Source organism: Camelus bactrianus, chromosome 31 (genome assembly GCF_048773025.1).
Source record: "Camelus bactrianus isolate YW-2024 breed Bactrian camel chromosome 31, ASM4877302v1, whole genome shotgun sequence".
NCBI classification, from domain to species: Eukaryota; Metazoa; Chordata; class Mammalia; order Artiodactyla; family Camelidae; genus Camelus; species Camelus bactrianus.
Window position 1 is genome coordinate 16,730,890 of NC_133569.1, and position 13,986 is coordinate 16,744,875.

General features: G+C 33.5%; 1 protein-coding gene across 1 annotated transcript in view; it reads right to left on the reverse strand.

Moving 5' to 3' along the window:
• FZD3 (frizzled class receptor 3) overlaps nt 1-13,986 on the reverse strand; it is a 59,361-nt gene that overhangs the window by 12,829 nt on the left and 32,546 nt on the right. Inside the window, exons 5-6 of the mRNA XM_074355517.1 lie at nt 8,676-8,824; nt 4,727-4,960 (exon numbers count right to left, since the gene is read on the reverse strand). Of these exons, the coding sequence (XP_074211618.1) occupies nt 4,727-4,960; nt 8,676-8,824 (383 nt within the window). The remainder of the gene's footprint in view (nt 1-4,726; nt 4,961-8,675; nt 8,825-13,986) is intronic.

The window sequence follows — 13,986 nt, forward strand, 5'->3', positions numbered from 1 at the left end:
GGACTAGAGTGAGTACTGAGAAGCAGGTATGTGCATGTATGTATGATCTCATAGCCAAGCTACCATGAGATGATGAGAAAACCATGGCCAAAATACAGTGTCAACATACAAACTTAAAAACTGACTGATGCAGAAAGAAATCTCCACGAGATGGCATGCCCACATTATTTCTAAAGTTGTTTGATAGATCTGTCTCCTAATATATATATATATATATATATATATATATATATATATATATATATATATATATATATATGACTAGCACTGGGCAAGATACTGTGGGGGAATTCAGACATGTCTGTCACCTAGTTTTCATTCTCCAGAACCTGCACACTTAGCTCAGGAAAGAAAACTATTTTGAAAATAGGTCATATGAAAAGAATGATGAAAAAGCAATTAATTAATTGCCATAGATATGAGAATTGAGCAGGCCTTAAAGGATAGGTATGATTTTAATTAAGCAGAGAAGTGGGAAAAGCCATTACAGGAGGCTGTTATCTATCCCGTAGTTTCCATGACACCTTCATATGTCTATAAGCACTTTCTCTGAATCACATGCTAGGCTATTCTTAATGTATTATTATCATTCCTGTATTTACCAAGGTTTTGTTCTTGGTCTGTTTTTTTTTTTTTTTAATTAAGATTCAAGGGATTCTGTCTCACAATTTTAACTACCAACTACCTAATGATTATAAATTTTCTTATCTAAACTCCAACTCCATTCAGATTACAGAAGCTGAAATCCTCCTGTGTTTAACTGCCTTCAGAAAGTCTACTCGATATAAACTTATCTTTTATTACCATTCATTCATCCTATTTATCTCCTCTGAGATATCTTCATGGGCCAATCTGATCTTTCCCTTTTCTAAAGTTCTAGAACACTGATCATCTCTAATACTTACTGTTTTAGTTCTATGCTGGCCTGCATTGTTTTTTAATTGGTTCTTATGTATATGTCCTATCTTTCCTAGAAGGTTATTGCTCCTAGAAAACAGAAATTATACTTCACCTTTCTTCTGTATATCTCTTTACACACAGGATACCACGATGCATAAGAAATGTACTATAAATAACTGTTCATTCTTTATTGAAAAGGGTGAGGCTAGAAATGCCAAATATCAAAAAATGCTGAGAGTCAGTTCATGGACTGTGGTATTCACAGAACCTATTCTAAAAGATTCTCTGGTTCCCAACCTCCTTATGAGTGTCTTAAGACTGCTAAATTACTGTAAAAACTTCCCAACTGGGTTTACTTACAATCTCCTCTCCTATGCTGTTGTCAAAGTGATCTTTCTAAAATACAAATCTGATTTTGTCACCCCAAAACTCAAAGTCCTTTAATAGTTTCTCACTGTTGTAAATAAATAAAAAGAAAAAAACCCCAAACTCCTCTCAGCATGTTTCATGTCCTACGGTTGCCCTGGTACCTAACTACCTGTTTGTCCTCCTTTTCTCTGCATGTGCTGTTTCCATGTCTTTCATTTCCAACTGCCTCCTCTGAACCCTATTCAAAGTAGAAGTGCTGTCTTGTTTGTGAAGCTTTCTCTGACTTTCCATGATGACTCAGATGGCTTTCTTCTCTGGGATCCCAAAGCACCTTGTAAATGATTTTATCATACCCATTATATTGTATATTATAACTGACTGTTTACTGTTCTGTCTTCCATTTCTGTGTCCCTTAAAAGAATGCTGTTCATATATGAGCGCTGACTGGAAGGAAAAGGCAGGGAAGAGAAAGGATCTTAAAATGTAGTTTAAAAAAACTGGTTATTGGTCATGTTAGAAGGTATAGTTTAGGTGGGTAAGAATGTGAAAAAGACTAGAAATACAAGGAATGAAGGATGGGACCGGTAGAAAGGAAACATTCAAAATATGCATTTCAAAAATCTAGCATGGAGAAGAAAAAAATGCATAAAAGAGAAAAAAATCAAAGAAAGGTTCCTGCTTTTTCAAACACAGAGTAGCTGACCAAGTTAGAAGACAAAGGAAAGCAAGTTGAGAGGAAAAACCAGAAGGTCTAAAAATAGAGGAAGTATGGGAGTCATATCCTACACTGGGAGGACAGAGAAGTCTGAGAGAAAGGATGGAATGAGATTGGAAGGATACAGGACAGTTACAGAAACAGAGATGTTTTAAAGTGAACATAGAACACTTTCCATCTTAGGCGTTAGAACTTTCATTTTCTTTTTCCCAAACTAGAAATCTTAAAAAAAAAAAATCTTTGGCACATTCATTCTCTCCAATTGCTTTTAATCCACTACCAACTCCTATCATTTCATTTCTTATTAAATATCTTTCAGATCAGCTCTTCCTCTCTTGCCACTGCCACAGTTCTCCTAGAAGCCTGCATCATCTCTCAACTGAATAACTACAAAGCTTCTAAAAAGTTTCTAATTCTAGTGTCTCCACCATCAAACCTAACAGCCTTCTCCCAAACATTCTCTGTGATGCTTTCTCCCACCATCCCCCCACCAGAATCAATCACTCCTTCCTCCGTGCTACTACACACCTACAAACAGGGGTTGGCTAACTATGGTCCACTGGTCAAATATGGCCCCTTCCTATTTTTGTAAATCGTTTTACTGGAACACAGCCATTTCCATTCTGACTACATATTGTCTATGGCTGCTTTAGTGCTACAATAACAGAGATGAATAATTGCAACAGAGACCATATGACCCAGAAAGCCAAGTTATTTATTATGTGGTTCTTTATAGAAGAAGTTTGCCAACCTCTGGACCATACCACTATCCTTGCGTTTTACTTTAATTATTCACTTATAATGATAATAATAGAAGTTGATATCAGGTACTTACTGAGATGAGCACTGTTCCAAACAATTAGGTATATTATTTCATTAATTTTTTACAACATTCCTAAAGAGGCAGGTAGTATTACTATTTCCATTTTACAGATGAGGAAACTGAGGCTTACCATTTCAGACCCAATGCTTTTAACTACAACACAAATACTGACTACATTATCTTTCTTTTTTTTAATTAATTTTAAATTTTTATATAATTTTGAGGTTACACTCCATTTACAGTTATTACAAAACATTGGCTCTATTCCCTGTGCTGTACAATACATCCTTGTAGCCTAACTTACATCCAATAGTCTGTACTCCCCTCACCCCTTTAATGCTCCCCTCACTGGATAATCACTAGTTTGTTCTCTGTATCTGTGAGTCTGATTCTTTTTTTTGTTATATTCACTAATTTGTTGTATTTTTTTAGATTCCACATATAAGTGATATCATACAGTATTTGTCTTTCTCTGACTTAGTTCATTTAGCATAATGCTCTCCAAGTCCATCCATGTTGCTGCAATTGGCAAAATTTCATTCTCTTTTATGGCTGAGTAGTATTTCTTTGTATATACCACATCTTCTTAATCCATTCATCTACTGATGGACACTTGGGTTGCTTCTTTATCTTGGCAATTGTAAATAATGCTGCTATAAACACTGGGGTGCATGTATCTTTTAGAATTAGTGGTTTTGTTTTTTTTTTTTCAGATATATACCCAGGAGTGGGATTGCTGGATCATATTGTAGTTTCTTTTTTTTTTAAACTTTATTTATTTTAAAACAAAGTTTATTCTAGGAAGAGCAACTCATTGAAAGATGAAACCATTTTAAAATTTACATACATGTACTGTGCACTGTTTCTAAGAACAGTTTAGAGCATTAGCTTTTTAAACTTAACATAGTTATCAAAGGAATAAAGCCAACCAAAGTAAAAATCAACAGAATGCAGTAATCTAATCATAAAGGACAAATGTGCTTACACATATTCAAGAAATCAATCATCTAAGTTATAAATAATAAGTAGTTCATTTGTGTATATTTTTGAACCAGGTCCTGAAGTATTGGAAATAAAAGCAAAAATAAACAAATGGGATATAATTAAACTTAAAAGCTTTTCCACAGCTAAGGATACAATCAACAAAACGAAACAGCAACCTACCAAATGAGAAAATATTTGCAAATGATGTGACTGACAAGGGACTAATTTTCAAAATACACAAACAACTTAATATCAAAAAAACAAGCAACCCAATGAAAAAATGGGCAGAAGAAATAGAAATCTCTCCAAAGACGACAGACAGATGGCCAACAAGCACATGAAAAGATGTTCAACATCACTAATTGTTAGAGAAATGCATATCAAAATTACAATGAGATATCACCTCACACCAGCCATTATGGCCAACATCAAAAAGTCTACAAATGACAAATGCTGGAGAGGGTGTGGAGATAAAGGAACCTTCCTACACTTTTGGTGAGAATATGGTAGTTCTAATTTTGTTTTTTGAGAAACTTCCATACTGTCTTCCATAGTGGCTGTACTACATTTATTAAGAACAAAGATCATGCCTAAATCATTTTTGTATTCCCAGAGCCTAGCACAATGCCTGACACGGTAGGTATTCCATAACAGCTTGTTAAATTAATCTTACTAAAATAATGACTTTTACCCTGCCTTCTTCCTGATCAATAATACCCTTCAATGACTCCATATTGCTTACTCCATCAAGTCTAAACCCTAAACCCCTCTGACTAATGTTAAGTCTGGCCATAATCTGGGACAACTTTACCTAGCAAAGTCCAAAAAAGGTTAATAATGATGAACTTCTTTTTCAGAATTGGCTACTATTCCTTCTGAAGCTATGTGACTCTAACTCAGTATATGAAATAAACTAAGCTACCAATACAACTCACCTGCCATCACGGGACCTGTGGAGGCTGCCGTGGTAGCTGCTCACTTTGCTGTGGACACTCCCTGCTTTGCTTCTCTGATCATCCACCATAGCCAGTTGCGTTGAAGAAGCATGAGTGGATGTTCCTTGAGTGGAAGTTCCTCTTGATTTTCTTATAATAGGAGTATTTGGATCCCTCAGGAGGGACTGAGCAAAATCAGGTTCCTGAAGTACCTGTCGGCTCTCATTCACTATCCTAGACAACAAAATATCAAGTTTAAGATACAGACTAACATCCCTATGGACCAAACAAAACAAAACAAAACCCTTTTTGGACAAACAGACATTATTCTTGAAATTAATTGCTCCCCAAATAATGTCTTTAGGACAAATATAAGGTAACATTGTTGACAGAAGAAAGAATATAACAAAAATCTGTGTCAATCTGTCCCCTAAAATGGTATGATGGAAAGAGGTTCATATATAATAAGGAAATCAGGATTTTAGTTCCAATTCTATCAATAAATGTGATTTTAGGCAACTCACTATACCCTTTCCTTAATTTTCCTCATCTATAAAATGAAGGTATACAGTTTTATCATTTCTAAAAAGCCCCTTTCAGCTAAAGAAATTTATGATTCTCAAGGACACTGAAGTATTACAAAGATATTACTATAAAGTAGAGAAATTATTTCCTTGCATGGTTTATAGAAGTAGTGGAGGCCTCATCATGGCATAGACACATTTTTTAACTTGTAAGAGCAGTCGTTTTAAGGCTACAAGTTGATTTTATGACAGAAGCAGTTGTCAAGTGCTGGAATAAACATAAATGGCCATAATTAGAACAAAACATATGAGAAGTTAATTTAAACAAATGTACAATTAACATATTAAAGGCTTAAGAAAAAATTTAAGGGGATGAATTATTATCAAGAGCAAAACTGTTTAACTGCTATGAAAGGGTTAAAAGCAGATAGATATTTATGATGATGAAAAAGCAGTAATAATAAAAAAGCCAACTAAAAAGTTGCAAAGATCACTGTTTCAATTTATGTAAATAGATGACTATGACAATCATATGTAAAGTTAAAATTAGAGAAACAATTTCACTTAAAAAACCTCTAACATGTAAAGACTGGATAGTACATTGAGAAAGTGCATATATTCTCAGTTTTCAAATTACAAGAGGATTGTTGTTATTGCTGCTGTGTTTAGTGCTGGGGTAGAAGGGCTCAAAGAGGACTGATATTTGTTGGGTACCCGCATCGTACCAGGTATTTTACAAATACTCTCCTTTGATCCTCCTTAATAATGTTTTTATTATGGAGATTAATGTTCTAAGAAGATAGTTCCAAATTGGGATAGATATCTATTAAGAATAAATATTGATCCCCATTTTATAGATGAAGAAACTGAGGCTCTAAGGGATTAAAGAACTTTCCAAAAGTCACGCAACAAAAACAACAGTTGAGATCAAACTTAAGGTTAAATACTTTAGAAGTCCATCATAAAGTAATGATAAAACATAATGTTTACATATACCCTAAAAACAAAATGTCAAAGAATAGACAGAAGAAAGAACAAGTCAAAAATAGAACAACAACATTTGTTCTCCTCCCATCAACAGCCCCATTCATATATACACACATCCCAAGTTACACTTGACTGCTGATTTTATTTTCTAAACATTTATAAAAATTGGTTCAAACTGACTTCTGGTTATTCCAAAAATTTAATTCACCTTCAAATGGTGAAGGTTTGTCCCCTCATTTTACAAATTAAGAAAACAGAGGTCCAGAGAAGTTAAGTGATGTGACCCAGATAATTCCAAAAGAATATTTCTAAAAATGTTTCAATCAGTGTCAAAATTATTAGCATAAACAGTCTTAAATATGGCTTCACTTAAGAGGAAGAACACTAATTTGACTAGCATGATTTTAGAAGCCAGTCTCTACAGCACAGAATAACAGAGGGGTTAAAAGCAAAGACTAGAGGCTAGCATTGGACTGCCTGGGATTGAATCTCAATTCTACCATCCACTAGCTATTAAACCTTGGTTCTTTGCCTCAGTTTCTTATCTGTAAAACGATGATCTACCTCACAGGATTGTTTAGAAGATTGAACGACTTAATAATATGTAAAAAGCTTAAAACAGTGCTTGAAGTATTAAATGTTCTCAATTAATTGGTTACCATTATTATGATTACTATCTAGTCATTTCTCAAAGGCTAAACCAGACAAATGCTAGAAGTAGCTCTACAGTGCTCACACTCTTGAGCTCCAGAATAAAGAGCTGCCAGTCTAGCAAAGAGCACAGTCCCAGCGAGGAGGATCACAATGACTTTGTTGGGAGGAGATCCATGGTTGCAGAAAACCAAATAGGAGGGTCCTTGGTAGCTGTAACCAGTTTCAAAAGGATTCTGGCCCAACCAGGATCCCCCAAATAACTAAGGTGAATCCCCATAAGGGTAGTTGCATGTAGCTCTATCTGGAATTTCTAATACAATCCTATTACAGAATTGTTTGTGTATGCTCCAGAGGTGACCAGAAATGTTTAATTCAAACTCTTTCCTTAGCATTATGTTTTACTGTGATTAAAACATATTTTAAAATTTCAAAGAATATATAGATAACTCCCCCAAGGAAGGACATTCCATGAAAGCAAGGACTTGGCGTGTTTTGTTTGCTACTGAATCCTTGGTATCCCAAAATAGTTCACTGCACATAGTAAGCATTCACTAAAGACTTTCTCAAAGAATTCCTAGGAAATACATTTTTGTTGTTGCTGAATTAATCTTTCCCCTTCTGTCCTTCTCTGCCGTATGAATCTGTATTTAAAGGAGAAATGCATTATCTGGTATCCCTAGTAGTAGTCTCAGATATGGTAATTAGAAATGTGTACTTTTAAATTGTGTTTTTTTTTAAATCTCAATCTAATCTGTATGACAGAAATTGTTAATTACTGATATTATAGAAAATACAGATTTTGCTTTTGAAGTACTTTACATTGTATAAAAAATTACATTAACCTATGCAAGACACAACAACATTTTAAATATAATCTTAAGACTTTTACAGACTATCCCCCAAAACCCATTTTCCATGGTAAATCTTTCCATTTACTGTAAGTTAAGTTAAATTGTAAGAATATGGACTCCACTAACTTAGAATTTATGATAATTCAAATACAGTTACACATGCAAGATTTATACTTAGTACAAAGTTTGAAATCATTTGTTCCTTTGTGAATACTTCAGGGTCTTATTTTGTATTTTATTAACTATGGGTTCAGAAAATTAAAGATTTCTTAAATATACTCTCAGAAGACTGTTTTGGCAAATTTTACATTTTATCATGACACTAATATGCAGTGTGGCCAACAACTACAAATTAAAATAATTTAACATATTTCATTTTATCTACTAATATTTTACTATTTTGGCTTTAAAGTATACTACATGAGAATGGAATAACATGCTATCTCTTTAAATAATTTATGGTGTAACTTGGAAGAACAATGGACAATTGGAAATGGAAGTCTTACCTGATACCTACGTGACTTCAGCCAAGGCACTTAACCTCTGTGTTTTCTCATTTGTAACACAGAGATAATACATACCAGCCCTCACAAAAATGTCAAGATCTAATAAGAATATATATAAAAGCATTGATTTGTTTTTAATTTTAAGAAGATTATAATTTCAATTTTTTAAAACAAAGATTAGCCTTGCCCCAAAAATTCTGAATTAGTAAGGAATAGACTTGCAGCCTAGTTCTACTTGGCTATCTTTTCTGAATTAGTTTTTAGCTTTGATTTAAGATATGCTACTGTACTAATCATAACTGGTGGCAGCTGAGGTTACAGTCTGGTTGGAATACTTCCTCCAAATCCGAATTGTTTTAACACTGGCAACACAAAAAATGTTATATAAATGTAAAGTCTGTGAACATGATAATTCACTTCAACTTACTCTTTTTTCCTACGACCATGAAAAAAACTGGCCCATTCGAAGCATGTCTTCTTGCTTCCAACCCAAAAAATGGAAGGAATACCAACTATGAGAGCCATCAGGTACTTCATCAGAAAGAGAATCAGGTCTGGACGACTCATTTGAGTAACCTACAAGAACAGAAAGAAAAATATCTTCACTGTATAAATAGATAATTCTATTAAACACCATTATAAAATCTTTTAAATAAAATAATAAAATAATTCTATGAATTTCATGTTTTTACTTACACAGTTTTATAGTTAATTTTCTTGTTATACGGAAAAGATATACTCCTGTAAATTTGACAATAAATTTATATTCTATATTTTGAGTTCTACAGTTTTCTTATTAGCTCATGTTGGATATCTTCTATAGAAAAAGATTACTAATGTAGAAAATAAATCACGAACAGGAATAGAGGTTCAAATAATACCTACATTCTCAGCCAACTTCACTCATCCTATCATTGGTCATCACAATATAAAATTCATCTTTCCCCCTCATCTTATTAATTTTTGTTCTTATATTTAATATGCTCTTCTTTCTATTTACTTTCATGTTTACTCTGCTGGGTTTTCAAGCTTCATAATACCATAGACAAATTTCACAAAAATAATGAATGACAAAAGAAAATGCAAACATTGTATAGCTTTGACATTGTAAAGTTTTAAAATACTTCAACTGATACTATATATTGTTTAGGTGAGTAAATATGTAGTAAACACACAATAACACCAAATTCTGGATAATGACAGTTTAGAAGGGAGATTCGATCAGGGAGGGGGACCTGATGTTTTGTTAGTGTTTTACTTACTAAATGGGTAAAATCTACTGTTGTTCAATGTATTATTCTATATAATATACATGTATATGTATATGACATACATACATATATATAAATACCCGTGTGTCAGAAACATTTAAAATACCTTTTTTAAAAAAAAGGACAAAATGAAGTCAAGGCTCCTATAATTACAATATACATTGCTCCTCAGAGAGGCAATAGTTTTGAAATTAAAGCAGCATTAGTAGAGTAAAAAGAGAACTAGTTAGTAATTCACCCCTTTAACTAGATCTGTATCTTCCTTTTACTCTCTAAGTTTATCTTCTTCCATTCTTTGCCCATCAATTTATCTGTAATCCTGTGAAAAATAAGTATAGTAAGCTGAGATTTCAATTCCCAAGCTTTCCTCAATCACGAGAGGAAATGATAAAATACAAACTCCACATTTCAAGTATTTTGCAAATAATCTCATTTTCTTTTCTAAACACAGAGACTACCTTCTTAAAAGAATGTGTTCTTCTAAACTCAAGAATGGCTAATGGCAATGAGGAAAGTTAAACAATTAGGTCCTAATTAACTTTATCAATGATTACTGTAAAAGTCTGGGTGGTGTCAACTTTTAGAAAATGAAAAATAAAATTTAAAGATTAAAGAACAAATTTTTATCCCATTATTTAAGGGACACACAACTTTCCAAGTGAGAGACTAGGTAGGCAAAAAGATGAGGAAATGGCTTCAGTAAACTGAGGAAATAAAGGAGAGCTTGCCTGATTAGGAAGGGAATGACTGGTACAGAGCATATGTACTCAAGAGAAGTAACCACAGAATATTATCTCAAAAGATTTATCATGACATCTGGATATAATGTGGTTCTACCTCTGACAGAAAGGTGTTCTGATATGGGCCAAGAACAAAACAGAGTCCTCAGAGAGGACAGATACACCACTGTACTAACAGATGGACATTCTGTAGGAGGAGGAAAAGAACTGTAAAGGGATGGGTGAAAACTCTAATAATCTTGTTTCTCTTTTTTCGCTAGCTGATGTGTTCCTTCCATTGGAAGGGTTACTAGAATTAGGGAAGGGCCTGAGAGAAGAGACATGGAGAACGGTGGCTAATGAAGGCTCAGCTTTAGGCCTTAGGGAAAAGAGTTATTCTCAGATCTTTGCTCACTTTCTCCAATTATGGTGCCAGTGGTAAGCCTCAGATAGGGCCAAGACCAGAAGCAGACCTAGGACAAAAATTTATAAAGCAAATCATTTGGCCTTCTCTTGTAGAAGGGCCAGAGGAACGCCCCTACACAGATGGACGGGCATGCACACACACCCACGTTTGAAATACACAACACCGTAAGCAGAACAGTAGAGGATTTAGGCTTCAGAGCTGTAGCCACTATTCTCTTTCCATCAGATATGCCAAATAGACGTGGTGTTCACAGAGAAACGTGTATGTGCATGCACAGTGCTGCGTTTGGTGATAATTTTAAGACACACTTATTTTTATTTTTTCCATAGTTACCCTTTGGGATTAAAGTGCTGTATTTTATTTGACGGTAAAGGTGACAAAACATTTATCTAAGAATTGGTTAAAGTGATTACTTGGTCATTTTAAACTTTAAGACCTCAGGGAAGTTTTTCCTACTCAACTGATAAAGAGACATATTTTAACTTGGCTCTGAAGCATTTTCATTGGAAGTGCTGGAAAAATATACTCTTCTAAATTAATCATTGTATACTTACTAAACAACTTTGTATTTTAGCCATAGTTTAATCAATATCATACTCTTTAAGGTGTTTTCACTAAGTTGCTCTCTATTTTTTAAAGGAACAAAAGAGAGTAAGAACTCAAAATAACTGTATTTTAATCAAAGAATTATCTGATTTCCATATTTATTTTCTCTTAGTAGGCTATGAAGTCCTTTAGGATAGGAGTTGCATCTTGTTCACTATTGCTTCCTCAGCAACTATCGACATGCCAGAATGGTCAATATATAATAAGTGTTTGTTGCATTAATGAATGAGTTTTATAAAAAAAAGGAAAAGAGGCTGGTATGGGAGAAAAGTTCCCAGATTCATTTGATATTAGACCTGAGAAGAACCTGAGAGTTTATTCAAGCCAATCCCCTAATTTCAGAGATGAAGAAATTGTAAACTGAGTGACTAGTCTAAAGACACAAAACCAGTCAGAGAGATAGCCAGGACTAGAATGTGTCTCTCAAATACTCAAACCAGTGTTTTTTGCCTAAGAGGTGTTGAGTGATGGTAAGACTGTGAATTTGGAATCAGAAGTACAATTCACCCCCGGCTCTATCACTTACTGTAAAAATCTGGATAAATTATTTTATTATGAGGTTCAGTTCCTCATTTGTAAAACTGAGTACAATCTAACTTACTGGGCTAGTGTGAGGATTCAAGGAGATAACGTATATAAATTCATTGAGTACAGAACCTGATGTGTAACATATACTTAATAACTAGAAGCTTCTATGACTACTTCATTACGTTGCTTCTATTTTACTATTCCCATAAATCACTCAAATTATTTCCTTAAATCGGGGTGGTAATGATTTCAAAGATAACTGGAAATAAGATTTTTTGGCATGTCTTTATTATGATGATGTACTAGAATTTATTTTTATTTATTTTCATGATACAATCCTAGATTGTACTGAATATTTGTAATACTATTAGAGAATTAACGTAGCATTAGAGTAAAATGACGATCCTCAAAAGTAGTAATGAAAATGAAAGTGACAATTTCCATGGGACAGCAAAGTGCCATAGGTCACCAACCACTGTTATGAAAGAATTATCAAATGTGATAGGGAATAAGGCTTGCTATAGATCAGGGATTGGCAAGCTACAACCTACAGACATAATTTGCCCCAATTATGCTATTGTAAACAAAGCTTTATTGGAATACTTCCATTTGTTTACATATTGTCTGTGGATGCTTTTGCATTACACCAGCAGAGCTGAGTAGTTGCAACAAAAAACACATGGTTAGCAAAACCTAAAATATTTACTATCGGACCTTTTAGAGAAAATGAGCTGTGCCCTGCTGTAGACTGTGGAAAATGCACTGAATTTTTTCCTAAGTATTTGTAAACCATTTGTACACCAGGCATATCTGCAGTTGAGACTTAAACTGAACTCATGGCTTAGGCTATTTATTGTTTAACAGAGGCCAAAATAATAGTAACTTGAATGTTTTAAAATATTCATCCAAAAGTGGCATTTGACAGCATTTTACAGCCTGTACATAATAGTATGAATTTCTTTAATATTCTATATTTCTGTAACATAGTATTTTAAATATTTTCCTACAAGAGATTTAGAATATTGTTTTCAGAGAATTTTCACTCTTTTCTTCTATTATAGACACTAAACAACCTTGAGGAAAAATTAATTTGGTACTAGGAAGTCACAGGCAGGATATTTACCACTTTAAAGATCAGTAGTAGAAAAAAAGACTAGTAGTATGTACTATAGAATTATCTGCTATCACTAATGCTGGAAGGGCAAAACAGACCCCTTCCCTTATGGTCCTTTCACAAACAATGCTGAGCCCTTTTGGAATTGCCTGGTTAAGGGAAACACTCCTATTAGAAAATGAAGCTGAAATCATAAGTTAGATTTGATATTATTCTGCTATTTTTATATGTTTCTGAATCAAGATTAGATAAACAACAGATGGGTTGCCTTGTGTGGCTGAAAAAATAAAAATGTTTGTTTGTTTTCTACAAAAATAATTTTTTAAAAATTCTACAAATGGCTCTCATGTGAATTTGATAGCCTTAGCTAAGCTGCTTCTATTATCATAACATATTTCTTTCACTGAAACACAGGTTCCAGTATCAGAATTCCTTAGGACACACAGCACTGGATTAGATGGATGAAAGAGATGAAGAACAATGAAGGGGCATTTTAGGAAAGGAAATGTGTCCTTTTGAAAGTCAATATTTAAAAGAAAAAAATGAAGATTCTAGTGCAGAATATAAGAACAATACTTTTTTAAACCTCAGGAATTATGTATGTACTTGTAACAACAGAATACTGAAATTTTTCTTTGTGCAAGGCACTCTAGTAAGAGGTTTAAGTTTATTTTCTCATTTAATCTTCACAGCCACGCATGAAGTAGATATTACTGTATTTAATATATTATTTCCTGTATTTTACATAAGGAAACTGAGGCTCAGAATGTTATTAGACAGGACATAAACCCAGCCTGACTTTAAAGCCCACATTAAGCCCATGTTCTTAATCAATAATGTTATATGAGAATAGTTTTCTAGAAATATTAACAAACTCTGAAACTTGTAATTCTTTCATAAAATGCTTTGAGCCTCTTAGAAAGCCCTAAATAAAGAGGAAATTTATTTGAAAGAAAAAACCCCCTAAATACAGGGAAAATTACTAACATGTTTAAATAATACATAAGATGTAAACATATTCTAGGAATAAAGTTTACTGATTTTAAATTGTAAAATCTAAATTATTCTGAAAG